At 42.2% G+C, this 16,374-nt stretch overlaps 1 protein-coding gene across 2 annotated transcripts; it reads left to right on the forward strand.

The window, feature by feature from the left end:
• The first annotated feature begins 4,363 nt into the window (after positions 1 to 4,363).
• On the forward strand, positions 4,364 to 14,785 carry surf6 (surfeit 6). Of its 2 annotated transcripts, XM_038812525.1 has the most exons (5): positions 4,364 to 4,464; positions 4,643 to 4,788; positions 10,586 to 10,753; positions 11,783 to 11,868; positions 13,449 to 14,785. In XM_038812525.1, exons 2-5 carry the CDS (start codon positions 4,689 to 4,691, stop codon positions 14,133 to 14,135), a joined length of 1,041 nt encoding a protein of 346 aa, XP_038668453.1. In that variant the 5' UTR covers positions 4,364 to 4,464; positions 4,643 to 4,688; the 3' UTR covers positions 14,136 to 14,785. The 2 variants fall into 2 exon arrangements, with proteins under 2 accessions (XP_038668453.1, XP_038668452.1); XM_038812524.1 differs by having other exon boundaries at positions 4,411 to 4,788.
• The last annotated feature ends 1,589 nt before the right edge of the window (positions 14,786 to 16,374 follow it).

Genomic DNA, 16,374 nt, shown 5'->3' on the forward strand with positions numbered 1-16,374 from the left:
GCAAACGGACTTGCCCAGTCTCAATGACAAGACAGGAAAAGCCACTGCCTTCAAATATATATCTCATTCTATTTATTTATAAGTCTTGCATTTAATGTCGACAGTACATCCAAAATAAATATGTTGACACTATATTTAATTTTTAAGTAAGTTTCTCTAACTTCTCAGAGTTTTACCATCTGGCTCTTTTTTATGTTTTGCTGGTACATTGGCTCGTTAACCTGCCCAGTCTCACTGACTGGAAAGAAAGAGCGCCTGATTTTGGTTAACCTGACATGACTGATGGTTCATTTGTTATAAAAAAAACATTTTTGAACAGCCTTAAAATATATTTCTCATTCTATCTATTCATAAGTTGTACGTCTCAATATTGACAATGCAAAATAAATATGTTTAAATTTGCATTATATTTCATTTACAAATAGGTTTCTCAAGCTTCTCAGAGTTGTGCTATTTAGGCTCTTATATCTGTTTTGCTGGAACATTAGATCATTGGGTATGGTATAGATTTCCAATGGGTAATTTTTCTTTTATCATATTAACTAAATTTGGTGTTGAAACTATTTAAGGCAGAATAATAGCACTGTATTAGTGCAGTGTTTATATTGCTCTGTATTTTACTTTGGTCTTTTATGAAGATGCAATTATATGTAACAAAATAAGAGGATATGATTGGGTGAAATGGAGTGAATTGGCTCCCCTTTATTCAGACTCCTCAGTTGGTCGTAACAAAGATTTTTTTTTTAAATTACCCTCTGAATGCCTTTTCAACCAAATGTATTTCATTTTTCATAAAAAGCCGATCAAACCAGCTCGTCTTGAGCCAAGTAAAGAGTCAGCCTATTAGTTACTAAACCTGAGGAAAAAATGACAAAACACACACACACACATCTCATAGGAAAAGTTAGAGTCCAGATAAAAGTTAAAAGACTATGGGTGGGATTCTCTGTTGGCCGACGTGGAAATCGGAAATGCGATTGGGGAGAGAATAGGTTCCGACGCCGAAATCTCGGCAGGCACCGGGTGTTTGATGCTGAATCGTCAAAAACGCCGTCAATGCAACGCACGCCACATGTAGTTGAAACACCGTTCGCCTATCATTAGCGGGCCCATCCACGATTCTCTGCCTCCGATGGGCCGAGATCCCGACGGCGCGGTCCACGTGTGCTCTCAGAAATCGTGAACCTGGCGTGGTGGTTGCTGAGAGAGATTGAGGGTGTACAGACTGTGTCCAGCACCGCCATACTTCGCCGACAGCCATGCCGCTTTTTATTAATTTAAGGGATGTGGGTTTCACTGCCTAGCCCAGCATTTATTGCCTATCCCCAATCACCCTTGAGAAGGTGGTGGTGAGCTGTCTTCTTTAACTGCTGCAGTCCATGTGGATTACGTATATCCACAGTGTTGTTAGACAGGGAATTCCAGAATTTTGGCCCAGCAATAGTGAAGTAACGGTGATATAGCTCGAAGTCAGGATGCTCGGTGGGTTGTTAGTAACCTAACATATGTTGCAAGGGAATTACTAGAGGTTGAATTGATTGAACACCTTGAAGATTTTCAGCTCATAAGATAGAGCTAGTATGGTTAAGCTATGTCTGACGAACCTGATTGAATTTGTTGAAAAACTGACTAAAGTAGTTGATAAGAAAATGTCTATGGATGTTAGGGGAATGTCTATAGATGTTATTTATATGGACTTCCAGAAGGCATTTGAAAAAAATATCTCATAAGTGACTGTTAGCTAAATTTGAAGCCCATGGTATTGATGACAAATGCCCTGGTTAGAAAATTGGCTGAGTGTCAGGAGACAAAGAATAAGGATAATAGGCAGTTACACACAGGATGTGATTAGTCATTTCTCACAAGGATCTGTGTTGGAGCTTCAACTACCTACTGTATTTATTGATGACTTAGATGAGGGGATAGAAAGACAAGTGTCCAAATGTGCCACTGATACAAAGGCAGTATTGTAAGCTATGTAGATAGAAGCATAAAATTAAAAGAAGAGACGCTGATAAATTAAGTGAATGGGCAAAACTGTAGAGAATGGATTTCACTGCGGGTAAATGTGATATCACTCACTTTAGACCTGAAAAGGATAGGCCATGGTACTCACTAAATGTGAAAAACTAGAAACCATAAAAGTCCAAAGAGACTTTGGTTTCCAGGTACATGGAACATTAAATGTCATGGACAGGTACAGAAAACAATGAAGAAGACTAATCGAAGGCTGGTTTTAAAAGAAAGATGTAGAACAAAGAACAAAGAACAAAGAAAATTATAGCACAGGACAGGCCCTTCGGCCCTCCCAGCCTGCGCCGATCCAGATCCTTTATCTAAACCTGTCTCCTATTTTCCAAGGTCTACTTCCCTCTGTTCCCAGTCAAGGTCCAACTATGCAAAGTGCTGGCTAGGCCAAACTGGGAGAATCATGAGTAGTTCTGGGCCCCCAACTTTAGGCAGGCTATTTTGGCATTGGAAGGGAGTGAAGTGTTGCTTTACCAGAATGATAACTGGAGGAGAGATTGCGCGAAATAACTGATAGTTCAATTGAAGTTTTAAAAATAGTAAGGGAAAGAGATGAGGCAGACAGAGATTAACTAATTGAGGAGTATTGAGCAAGGGGACATTGTCTAAAATTAGAACCAGCTCTTTCAGGAGTGAAAATAGGAAACATTTCTACATACAAAGGGTGGTTTCCGCCACTACAAAGGCGGCTACTTATCAAAAGTATTTTGTTGACTGTAAAGTGTTTTGAATATCCTGCGATCATGCACAGAAGACAAAGATAAATAATACGGGACAAAAGATGCCATGGCAGCAAACAATCTGGGACATGAGACAACTGCCTCAAATATGGGACAGTCTGGTAAAATCCAGACGATTGGTCACCCTCGGTGACACAGGTTCAAGGGGCTAATTGACCTACTCCTGTTCCTATGTTCTGCCTCTCAACCTTTTCTTTTCTTAAGAGCCCCCAGCCTCCATCAGAATGGCCGATGCCAGAGCAACCATCCAAGATAAATGTAACCTCTCAGTCCTGGTATAATGCCTGTAAATCTTGTCAACCTGTTGAAAGAGAAATCTTATTTTGAATAAGAAGGGACTACTTATTAAAATAAACCATATTGTTAACTAAACAGAAACAAAAAGTACTGGAAATGCTCAGCATGTCCGTGGAGAGAATGAGAGTTAATGTGCCAGGTTAAGATGACTTGCTTTTTATTTCAGATTTCCAGTGTTGCAGTATATTTTTAACTATATGTTCTCCCTAATATGTGACACGCTTGTCTGTGTTGTAGGGTTAGCAACTGTGATTAAATGTATTCCTGGAAGTTTTATCACATGATTTGCATCAGCCAACGCATCAATCCTTGTGACATAAGACCATAAGACATAGGAGCAAAATTAGGCCATTTGGCCCATCGAGTCTGCTCCGTCATTCAATCATGGCTGATGTTGTTCTCATCCTCATTCTCCTGCCTTCTCCCCATAACCCCTGATCCCCTTGTTAATCAAGAACCTAGCTATCTGTCTTAAAGACACCCACACTGTCTTCCTACACCAATTGGGAAGCAAAGACTCATCATCCAATTGGCAATATTTGACTATCAGCCGACCAAGCTGTATTTGCCATTTTTGAAAATTTTATAACTATTAAGGAGAAATTATCAAAAAGTACAATTGTTTTTAATGTAATGAAACTTTTCTTCAGGATTGCACACAGCAGTGTCCTGGAATCTTCATTCTTGGCCACGGGCCAAAACCCTCCTGAGCTGATAATGTATTTCAGGGCCAATCAACTTAATAGAATGGAAATTAACAGAGGGGCAAATTAAAATGGGGCAGCACGGTAGCATGGTGGTTAGCATCAATGCTTCACAGCTCCAGGGTCCCAGGTTCGATTCCCGGCTGGGTCACTGTCTGTGCGGAGTCTGCACGTCCTCCCCGTGTGTGCGTGGGTTTCCTCCGGGTGCTCCGGTTTCCTCCCACAGTCCAAAGATGTGCGGGTTAGGTGGATTGGCCAGGCTAAATTGCCCTTAGTGTCCTAAAAAAAAATAATGTTAATGGGGGTTGTTGGGTTACTGGTATAGGGTGGATACGTGGGCTTGAGTAGGGTGATCATTGCTCGGCACAACGTTGAGAGCCGAAGGGCCTGTTCTGTGCTGTACTGTTCTAATTCTAATAAAAAAAATTAAAAGGGGGGAAGCTCCGAGTAGGAGCACAGCCCCAAAAATAACAAAGAGGAACGGAAACTTAAAAACAACTGATAATCAGTGGGCAACTTGTAGTTTGGAAGGCGAAGTGAAGAAAGCTTTCGCCATGGAACCCTGCAGTACCTCGACTCGGCCACTTGGAAAAAGTTTTATTTGAGTCTGTGACGTCGTCTTAATGCGCTCGAGGAGAGAAGCTGGCAGCACGGTGATGAGATCACGGCAGCTACACTGGGCAGGCGGCGTGGAGGTGAATTCGTTCAGTGTGGAATTGAGTTTAATTTCGGTTTAACCCGCTTGGCTAATCCCTTCAAACACGCTTTAAAAAAAATCACTGGCCCTCCTAAAAGACTGGAGTTTCTCCAACGCGGGATTTGCGGGCAGTTCTGTTAGCCGCGTGGTGATTGGTGTCCTTCTCCCTCCCTTAGGGAACAGACCCACAGTTGGATCGAATACAGTTGGTGTGAAATCAGAATGGCCGATCCCAGCCTTGCTGCAAAAGACAAGTATTTTCAGAGTCTGGGGAGCAAAATCTGTGCGTCCCAGAATCAGGAGCAGCGCAAAAGAAAACTTGGTGAGGCATGTGTTAAGAAATTCACAACAAAATGCTGGAGGAACTCAGCAGGTCTGGCAGCACACGTGCGGAGAGAGAGAGAGAAACACAGAGTAAGATGAATATTCTCTCTCCACAGATGCTGCCAGACCCTGCTGAGTTTATCCAGCATTTTCTGTTTTTATTTCAGGCTCCTGGCATTTTGCTTTTATTTGATGTGTTAGAAATTGTTCTGTTGAGAGGATCACCCTGGTCTCTAATGTTGAAAAGCATGGCAGCATTGTTTAAATTAAACATTCAAAACAAAACTAATATCCTGGACACCTGGGCTAAACCAAATTGATTTTGCTCACCTTCCTCTCTGACCTCCAATCTGATGAACGTCTGAGGTTTGTAGCTTCTTGTGCACCCCCACCCCCCCTTCCAAAAAAAAAGTTCGGAACCATGCCTTCAGCCTTCTCTGCCCTAAGTCTTGAAATTTTCTCCTAAAATACCTTTCTTCTCCATTTCTGTCTCCTTTAAAATGCTCCTTAAAACCTTTCTCTCTGATCAAGCTTTATCACCTGTCCTAAAGAGCAGATAGAAAAGAAGAAAGAAAAACGGAACACTGGGATGAAAATTTTAAATTGGAGACATTAAAAGACTGGATGAAAGTAATCAAAGACAAGAATAAGTTGAACTTGATAATGGATAAGGACAACAACATTTTGTATGAGTTCAAGTTTTGCAGGGATTGGATGCTCCCCCATTGGAATCGTGGAGCCTGGAGGTAACAATGGCGTGGATAAAGATTTCAGCAACAGATGAATTGAAGCAAAGGGTGGTGGATTTTTATAGGTGATTTTTGTGATGGAGAAGGTGTGGGGTTGAAATCTCCACTCAGTGTTGAATAAATTGAGAAGATTGTTTCAGCCTGTAACATGGCGTGCAAAATAGGATGGAAGTGTTGGAAAGGTCCAGTGTGTGTGAAGATAGCTGACGTGCTGATTGCTGTTTTCAAAATGTCTATGTGGAATAAATTGCAGGTCATCGAAGACTGAATGTTGGACAAATAGTTTGACAACACAGGAGGTACAGAGGCACCATTCGATGTGGTCAGCTTTCATGTAGAAACTGATTCAATGTCTGCAGAATTCTACAAATGAGGAAAGTAGGGGGACCAAGAATAGACATTTGAAGGGCATCGGAGGTAACGGGATGTGAAAGGTCATTATTGGGGGGTCTTTTGGTTGAAATTTGATGCATTTGCACTGAACTGAACAGTAGAGGAGATGGCTAGTGTGGTAGGAATAATGAACTTGCATAAAATGTGATAAAGTGTTAAATAAAAACACAAAATGTTGGAAATACTCAGGTCAGGCTGCATCTGTGGAGAGAAACAAAGTTGAGAATGAAAATTGCGGAGGTGCTGGCCATAATCCTCTGACTTCTCTAGATTCTGGGGAGGTGCCGGAGGACTGGAATTGCAAATATTACACCATTGTTCCAAAAAGGTCGTAAGGATAGCCCCAGCAATTATGGACCAGTCAATTTAACACGAGTGGTGGTCAAGCTTCTGGAAACAATTATTAGCGATAGAATTAGTGGTCACATTGAAAACTGTAAGTTGATTAGGAAGATCCAGCACGGATTTCGAAAGGGGAAGTCATGTTTAACAAACTTGCTGGAGTTTTCTGAAGAGACAACAGAAAGAGTCAATGAGGTAATGCTGTTGAAGTGGTGTACATGGACTTTCAAAAGGCATTCGATGCAGTGCCATGCAACTGACTTGAGAAAATTGTTATAGGTCATGGAATAAAAGGGTAGTAACAACCTGGATACAAAATTGGCTGAACAATAAGAAACAGAGGAATGGTCAATGGAAATATTTCAGGCTTGAAGGTTTGTAGTGGTGTTCTCAGTGGGCCCATGCTTTTCCTGATAGATATATAATAATGATCTAGAACTTGGTGTACAGAGAACAATTACAAAGTTTGAGAATGGTACAAAACTTGGAAGTATTGTAAACTGTGAGGAGGACAGTAGAACCTCAAAAGGACATAGACAAGTTGGTAGAGTAGACATGTAGGTAGCAGATGAAGTTAAATGCAGAGAAGTGAAGTAATGCATTCTGTTAGGAGGAACATGGAGAGACAATATAACATTTGTACGGTATTACGGGAGCAGAGGGACCTGTGTGTATATCCATAGAATCTGCAGTGCAGGAGGACGCCATTCGGCCCATCAGGTTTGCACCGACCCTCCGAAAGAGCAACCTACTTAGGCTCAATTCCCCATAATCCCACCTAACCACACCTGTGCATATATCATTGAAGGTGGCAGGACAGGTGGCGAGAGCAGTTTTCCTGGGCTTTACTAATGGCTAGTGTGGTAAGAATACCAAGATAGAGTCCATATTCTCAATTTGCGCTCAGGACGCAGTTGCGGAACACCGCCAAACAGATGAGACGACGATACTACACCACCTATAGCACACCAAGAACAGGAAGCTTGAGAAACTCTGCATCACCACCAGCTGCAACCAAGCCTCCCCTGGTACCACAGTAGAAAACAATACAGGGAAATCTGTTGTCAACTTGTCGGACTACACCTTTCAACCAGACGAAATTGATGTCCTCAGCAGAGGGCTCAATTTCTGCACCACCACCAAAATGGACCCCATCAGTCTCGCGGCAGACACGGAGGAATTCATCAGGCTAATGAGGGTCCGGGAGTTCTTCCACAGATCACAAGAGGCCGACAGCGAGCCCGGAATCGGAACAGCAGACCGAGAGATCTGCGGTGTGGCAATCGAAGAGGAAAGAGTCGAATTGGACCCCTCCAGAAGGCTGCTGCCCTAGACTCGACATGTACGCTCAAGCCGTGGTCTCATGACCAACCGCAACATCGTCATCACACCAGCAGACAAAGGCAGGACCGCCGTCATACTGAACTGAACTGACTACTGCCCCAAAACAGCGCTGGAGAGTCTCCTGCTGCACCTGCACCCACTGCCTCCATTCCTCGAGGCCTCCGCCGGCCGCCATCTTGATTTTCTTCCCCCGCTTTTTCTTAGGTGCTGCCTCCGCTATTTTGCTGGCCCCACTCCTGGTCAAGACCATAGACCACTGGGGATCTGCTGCAGACACCTGTCCACGTCGGGAACTGTCGAGCAAGTACCGCTGGGGGCCCTTAAAAGAGCCCAAAAGTCCGTTCCTGGCGGAAGCTGCCGAACGTGCGGCTTAGCTCCGCATAGCCGCAACCGGAAGTCGCCATGGCAATCTCTGCAAGACATGCCAGATCATCAACATGGGTACCACCATTGCATGTGAGAACACCACCCACCAGGACCGCGATACATACTCGTGTGACTCGGCCATCGTTGCCTACCTCATACGCTGCAGGAAAGGATGACCTGAAGCATGTTACATTGGCGAGACCATGCAGATGCTGCGACAACGGATGAACGGACGTCACGTGGCACTCACCAGGCAGGAATGTTCCCTTCCAGCCGGGGAACACTTCAGCCTCTGATCTCCGGGTAAGCGTTCTCCAAGGCAGCCTTCAGGACTTGCGACAATGTAAAATTACCGAGTAGAAACTTATAGCCAAGTTCTGCACTCATGAGTACGGCCTCAACCGGGACCTGGGATTCATGTTGCATTACATTCACCCCCACCATCTGGCCTGGGCTTGCAAAATCCTACCAACTGTTCAGGCTTGAGACAATTCACACCTCTTTAACCTGGGATTACCCCTCTCTCTGGATCTGTAAAGATTTATTTACCTGCAAATGCTCGCATTCAAAGTATCGTCTTGCATCTTTGACCTTGTCTATATATATATGTTTCTGGAACCTATCTCTTCATTCACATGAGGAAGGAGCAGTGCTCCGAAAGCTAGTGATTTGAAACAAACCTGTTGGACTTTAACATGGTGTTGTAAAACTTCTTAGAGTACAAGAGCAAGGAGGTCCCCACTAGCTAGACAACAGCTGAAATATTGTGTACGCTACACTCGCAAGGATGTGAACGATGTGATTGGATTAAGTGCAGAAGAAGTTTTAAGAATGCTTCCAGGATGAGAAACTTCAGTTATCAGGATAGATTGGAGATGTTGGGACTATTCTGCTTGGCGAGAAGAAGGCTAACAGGAGATTTGGTAGATAGGTTCAAAGTGATGACAGGGCTGTACAGAGTATGTAGAGAGAGACTGTTCCCTATCATAAAAGGATTGAGAATGAGAAGGCACAGATTTAAATTGAATTGTAAAAAGAGAAATGTGATGTGAGAAAAGCTTTTTCACACGAGTGGTTCAGATCTGGAATGCATTGCCTGGAGGTGTGGTGGATATAGGTTCAATCGATACGTTCAAGAGGGCAATTGATGATTATTTGAATAGAAATGATGTGAAGGGGTACAGGGGAATGTCACAAAGTCATAATGCTCATTTGGAGAACCAGTGCAGACACGATAAGCTGAAGGGCTACATTCTGCGCCATAACAGTTCTGTGAAGTTAATGTTTCAGATCAATGACTATGAAAGCTGGTAGACCTGAAAAGTTAACTGTTTCTCTTTCCATGATGCTACCTGATCATACATCCAGAATCCAAGTATTTTGTATATTCAAATTTTACAAATAACTAAAGGAAATTTAGGTTACATAAATATGCCAGTGGTTAGAAGAATCATCAGTGTGTAACATCCACAAGATTCACTGCAGTAACCCTCCAAGCTTCATTTGGCAGCTCCCTCCAGACCCACGACCTCTACCACGTAGGAGGGGCAAGGGCAGCAGATGCATAGGATCATTGCCATCTGCACATTCCCCACCAAGCCATACTCCATTGACTTTGTCAAAAACTTGGAATTCCCTTCCTAACCACACTGCGGGTGTACCTACACCACATGGACTGCAGTGATTCAAGAAGTTAGGTAACCTCCACCTTCTCAAAGGCAATTAGGGATGGGAAACAAATGCTGACCTATCCAGCGATGCTAATATCCCATGAAAGAATAAAAAACATCCATCCTGATTATAATCCGGATGGGAGGTTACAGTATGAATATGGTGAGAAGTCTTACAACACCAGGTTAAAGTCCAACAGGTTTGTTTCAAACACTAGCTTTCGGAGCACTGCTCCTTCTTCAGGTGATCAACAAATCTAAATTTCACCTGAGGAAGGAGCAGTGCTCCGAAAGTTAGTGTTTGAAACAAACCTGTTGGACTTTAACCTGGTTTTGTAAGACTTCTCACTGTGCTCATCCCAGTCCAACGCCGGCATCTCCACAGTATGAATATGGTATGAGGAAAGTTAAGTTGTGAGCTATAGTGCTGGGAGCAAGTTGGCTTGTAGCATTCACAAACCGAACATTAGTATGAGATGGTTGTGTGCAGGAAGTGAATTCAGAAGCTGTTTGAAGGACAGAGTATCGGTGGGTGCAATGCTGGAGGCTATCCAATGAAAACAGTCAAGGCGAGAAGAGCAGTCACCAATTTTGTGGGTTTATTACTCATGTTGATCAACATTGACCATTTAGGAATTCCGAAATGAAAACTGAAATGCTGAAACATCAAGCTGGAAAAATAAATCTAAATTAGCAGTTTTTTTTTTTTTTGCGACCCAGATGCATTGTCTTCCTGAAACAGCAGGTCCTTTATTCAGATACTGACGGGAGTGCTGTTCGTTTATTTATTAATAATGTGGTTTACATCAAAGTTACTGCTTGGGGACTAACTTGTAGGAATGCTCAGATGATGTGGTTAATGACAAAATGTTTTTAATTCAATAAAATTTGAATCCTGTTTGGGCTATGTCTGGTTATGTTTGTTCTTCAGTTTCTAGAAGGGAAGGATCAGAAGACACAGCCCTACCTAAAAAGAAGAGGAAGAAAAGAAAAAAGAAAACTAACAAGCCACTGAAAAATGTTCAAGCAGTGAATGGGGATCAGCCGAAGACTGTTCAAGGTGGAATGAAAGAGAACCATGTCCAGCAATGTCCCACAGGTGTGTCAACCACGTCTTACAATAGGCGACAGTTTTAGATAGAGAATTGGAGGGCCGAAAGGCCTGTTCCTGTGCTGTAATTTTTCTTTGTTTTTTGTAGAATGAGTAATAGTTCCCTCATCTCCATTGGGATTGTGAAATTTATCTTGTTTCACAAATGAGGTACTTGGGTTCAACACTTTACACCTTTTATTATTCTTCATTTAGCTCTAGACTCGACTATTCCAATGCACTCCTGGCTGGTCTCCCACATTCTCCTCTTCCTCCAGGTACCATCCTTAAGAGGGTGTTGGTGATCATAGACTACCAAAGGATTGATCCACGAGTATGCTTGGCAAAGTACTGCAGTGGTTTCCTGTGGCCTTCTGCAGTATGGCTGGTCAAGAGACGCTCCTACTCTTACTGACTGCCATCAGACTTATTGCAAAGATTTAAATGTTGCTGATCATCCTATTTTACCATGTTATGAATGCATCTTCCATGACTATCAAGTATTGAAGTAGGACTTGAATCCAGAGTTTTTGGCCCAGAAGGTAGGGACTATGCCACAAAATCTCCAGCTCCCACATTCTACCTTGTGTAAGCTCAAGGTCATCCTCGCCTTCAGTTGGCGAGGTTCCAAGTCTGGAATTCCCTCCCTACACCTCTCGGCCTCTGTACCTCTGTTCAAGACTATAACTTTTTGACCAAGTTTGTATTCATTTGACCGTTATCTCCTCGAGTGTCTCAGTGTCATAATTTATGACACCTGTGAAGCTCTTGGGATGTTTCGTTATATGAATTTAATTTTTTCTTTATTTCCTTTCTTCACTCCGAACTCCGAGCTTACTCACGTTTTCGCTATGACATTAAATAAAATTGTGAAGAAGCATCTTAAAATTATGAAGATTCTCAAAATTATATTTTGTTTTTTAAAAAAAAAAAGTCTTTTGAAATGATTATATTGTTTAAAGCTCTGTCTTTCACATAGGTAATGTAAACTCAGGGCACAGATGATTAGAAATAATAACTCCTGATTTGCTTTCCCAGTCAGCAAAGTGGGGCCGAGCTCCTTTTCAACAGTAAATATTCTGCGTCAGAGACTACATGAGAAAATTCAAGAAAGCCGTGGGCAGGTAGGATATTTTGAAATGCCTTAAATGTTAACGTGCGGGGCATCCTTGGAGTTGAGTTTAAAGACAGCTGGTTAGTCGGTCAATTCTGGAGTGTTTGCAACTCGAGAAGCTCACTTCAGGCAGGAAAAGGGAATGAAAATCGTAGAATCATAGAATTTACAGTGCAGAAGGAGGCCATTCGGCCCATTGAGTCTGCACTGGCTCTTGGAAAGAGCACCCGACTTAAGCTCACATCTCCATCCTATCCCAGTAACTGCACCTGACCTTTTTGGACACTAGCATGGCCACGCCACCTAACCTACACATCTTTGGACTGTGGGAGGAAACCGGAGCACCCGGAGGAAACCCACACAGACACAGGGAGAACATGCAGACTCCGCACAGACAGTGACCTAAGCCGGGAATGGAACCTGGGACCCTGGAACTGTGAAGCAACGATGGTAACCACTATGCTACCGTGCCGCCCAAATAAAACAGTATTCCGATGCAATGAAAGATCTACCTGGCTTAGAATAAGATATTGATGATTAGAGCATAACATTTTGCCCGTTTTTGAAGTTTAATGATTACATTTACTCTGACTTGGGGATTTAATAACCAAGCCTTTTAAATTTCAAAGTATAGAGACAATACATTTAATTTTCTATGCTACCTCGTATAAAACAAGGGATTTGGTGGGGTGGCATGCCAGTATAGAGTAAAACCTTTGCTGCACTTGCATTGTGAGTAATTTTAGGCTTTTGTGCTCTGCTGTCTGAGCAAATTTATGTGGAATTTCTCTGTGCCGGTATAGTGAGTACACTGATGCTCACAGAGGAGCATTCACAAAGTAAACCATTGATCTCGACCAACCTTTGAGGAAAGGCTGCTCACTGAAGATAGACTGACCTCTTTTTCATTGGCCTAGGGTCAGCCATGTAAAAATCCACTGGATGGGAATAGTCTTTGCACAAATCATTTGCTGGTAGACCTCTAACAGTTTGATCGATCATAGAATTTACAGTGCAGAAGGAGGCCATTCGGCCCACAGAGTCTGCACCTGCCCTTGGAAAGAGTACCCCATCCAAGCCCACACCTCCACCCTATCCCCATAACCCAACCTAACCTTTTTGAACACTTGAGAGCAATTTAGCATGGCCAGCCCACCTAACCTGCACATCTATGTACTGTGGGAGGAAACCGGGGCACCCGGAGGAAACCCACGCAGACACACGGCGAACGTGCAGACTCTGCACAGACAGTGACCCAAGCCAGGAATCGAACCTGGGACCCTGGAGCTGTAAAGCAACAATGCTAACCACTGTGCAACCACTGCACCCTGCTTATGGTAATTCTCTTACTCAAGGAAAGTACTTGTTTAGGAATAATTTGGTGGCAAGTGAATTGAAATTAGAGATTTGCTGATTGAAAACCTTTATTTCTACATTGAGCCATACCCATCCTGTATACTTTATGGATAAATGTATTCAAATTTTAGGTCAAGTTTACACAATTTGCCAGTTTGTCACTACAAAGATTTCCATTTACTGCCTTTTTATTGCTCGATCATTAATTGTGCTCTTTCTTGCACCTTTTATCAGGGCAATCCAAAAGGCTTGCCGTCGGAAGAATTGGAGAAGAAACGCCTGCGCAGAAAGCAGGAACGGGCAAGGAAAAAACAAAAACGAAAAGAGATACGAATGAAGAAAGAACAGAAGACTGTCCAAGAGGATAGCGCTGCATCAAAGACTGAAGATACAGAGAAAAAGGACATGACTAAGAAAGTGGAAGAGCAATTACTTTTCAATATAGTGAACATGCCATCCGAAGTAGTTAAAGACAAAAAGCTGAAGAAAAAGGAGAAACGGCAGAGCATTAAAGGTGGCATCACACCCCTGATTGGCAGAAACTACAAGCAGCTCTTATCTAGGTTGGAAACGCAAAAGAATAAGATCGAAGAGTTGAAGAGCAAAGATGAAAGTAAAGCAAAGAAAGTCGTAGCCAAGGTGAAGTGGACCAACCTTCTTTACAAAGCTGAAGGCCTGAAAATCAAAGACAACGAGGAAATGCTGAAAGCATCATTAAAGAGAAAGGAAAAGCACAAATCTCAGCGGCAGAAGAAGTGGGAAAAGCGAACGGAGCATGTTGTCGAAAGGATGGAACGCCGTCAAAATAAGAGGACAAGAAATATACTGAAAAAGAAACAAGCTGTGGTCGAACGGAAGAAGGACAAAGCAAGAAAGAAGGGACGTATTCTACCTGAAGATTTGAAAAAAGCAAAACTTTGAGGAGCGGGTTAAATTTTTCATGTGCCCATAGAAGAGACACTGTGATATGTACTATCCCATGGTGCATCCAATTTTGTGTAAAGCCTTCAGTGATGCTGTGTTGCTCATATTAATGGTTTTCTTAACTGTACTATGTTGAGCAAAGGACCCTGGAGATGTTGATATCTGAACTGATTTTCTGATGACATTGAAAAACATGTGTTTTTACCCTTTGTCTTATCAAATTTATAGTCACAGCAATGTTTTCAGCAAGGGGATTTGGTTCCTCTAGCAGATTCAAATTCTGCACCGGTCACTCGCTGTTAAAAGGATAAAATAATGGCTCCTGGGTGACTGGCATCAATAAAATGGTCCTCCAAAAAAAGTCAACCTATCCGCATGCTGGGAGTGCAGATTATAAATAATGTCCATCTCCAAAATGAGAAACTGACATTTTTCCATATCATTCATCAAACAATCAATGAACCCATGGGCACTTTGGAAAGTACGTCTGATGATAGGCAAACTAGAGCTTGTCAAAACAAAAAATAATCCTAAATTGCATTATTGTGAATTTCTTCTGCATTTTAACTTGCAGTACCATGTAACCTATAACAATGAGGCATTGCTAACATCAATACAAAATAAAACATTTGTACTATTACTACCAATTTGACTCTTCAGTTTCTAATTCAGTGGATATTCACATTCAAGTGTATCAAAGCTTTGAGATTTTTCCTTTTTGTGTTTTTTCAGATTAGATGTTGATATGTTTTGATACAAAAATGACTTTACCTCACAAAATAAATCTTTCATGTCCCAAGGCATGTAACTTTCAGACCTGCCTGTGTACTGAGGTATACAAAGCAAAATCACCTGATAGACTGAGGTGAGCTGATGTAGAAACTCCATTTTCAGATTGCAGTGGTGACTAGAATGCTCTTTTGAAAATCAAATGACGGGTACATGTAATGCAACCCCACTTTCGTGCTCTCAGTTGATGAAAAGAACACAACTCTTTGGATTATTTTCAGCTGTCACCCTCTGACATTCCAACTTCAAACACCTCATCTTTTATTACTCTTGTCTGAAGCAGTCATATTCAAGTGCAGGTTTTGCCTATCTAAGGTGGGTATTGTGATCCTTTCAGCCTCGAAGCATCTATTCAATTAAAAGCCAAGTCTTCAAAATTTGGGGTTTAAAAATCCATTGCATTTGGTCTGACTTGAACTGGAATTCTAATAACTCTACGTGTTATTTCACCGTACGGTATTGCTTCTGTAAATACTGACCGGGTTAGTTCAACTGAGAAACTAGTTACCTGTGTGAATATACTGGCAGCGGGATGTGATTCCAATTGAATGTTATGAATGTGTTACTTGTATTTGAATCAACAGTTTTGTAAAATCTCAAGAAGGATTTGTGATCTTTTGGAGGGACTGCAGCATAAATTTACCTGATCGATACTTGGGACTCCCAAGAGGAGAGGTTATATAAACTAGGGTTGTATTCCTTGGAACTTAGAAGGTTGAGGAGTGAATTAATTGACATTTTCAAGGTATTAAAGGGAACAGATAGGTAAATAGAAAGTATTTTGTTATAGGGGGAGTTGAGGACGAGGGTATGTAAAAATCTAAAAATTATAACCAGGGCTGAATTTTACTTGCATCCATTGGGCATGTTTTCAGCGGGGGGCATGGAAAATAGGTTGGGAAGCTTGCCCGCCTCAAAGCTCACCTCCATAATACGCTAGGTGGGTAGGTGCTGAAATCAGCAACATGTAAGTAAATAATTAATGGTAATTTAGGCTTGTTCGCGCCATTAATCTGAATAAAAAAATTGCTCATGCCATAACAGTTACCATGGGCAATCGTGCTGGAGTGGGCAGGCTGTTTTTAAATGCCTGAATGAGAAATGACATAAAGGAAGCGGGTCAGAACATTTCAGGGGGTACCTTGCATGCATCGGGATAGGGGGCACTGAGATGTCACCACCTCCTTCTGCAGTCCAACTTGCTATCAGGGAGCCTCCTTAAAATACAACCTCCAGACTTTTCAAGAATGAGGTGAGGAAATACTGTTCCATGCAATGGGTGGTAGAATTTTGGAACTCCTTTGTTACATCTGGCAATTGATGCTAGATAAATAATTAATTTTAAATCAGTAAATGGAGGTATTAAGGAATATGAGGCAAAACTGAGTAAATGGGGTTAAGTCGCATATCAGCCATTATTGGCAGTTGCATTAAAGGCAGAACAGGC

The sequence above is a fragment of the Scyliorhinus canicula genome, chromosome 11, assembly GCF_902713615.1.
Source record: "Scyliorhinus canicula chromosome 11, sScyCan1.1, whole genome shotgun sequence".
NCBI classification, from domain to species: Eukaryota; Metazoa; Chordata; class Chondrichthyes; order Carcharhiniformes; family Scyliorhinidae; genus Scyliorhinus; species Scyliorhinus canicula.

Bases quoted from the DNA above. Each gene is read 5' to 3' on its own strand.
- surf6 (XM_038812525.1), top strand. From the start codon at position 4,689: ATGGCCGATCCCAGCCTTGCTGCAAAAGACAAGTATTTTCAGAGTCTG. The intron at 4,789-10,585 runs GTGAGGCATGTG...TTTGTTCTTCAG, and splicing joins GCAGCGCAAAAGAAAACTTG to TTTCTAGAAGGGAAGGATCA. The intron at 10,754-11,782 runs GTGTGTCAACCA...TTGCTTTCCCAG, and splicing joins TGTCCAGCAATGTCCCACAG to TCAGCAAAGTGGGGCCGAGC.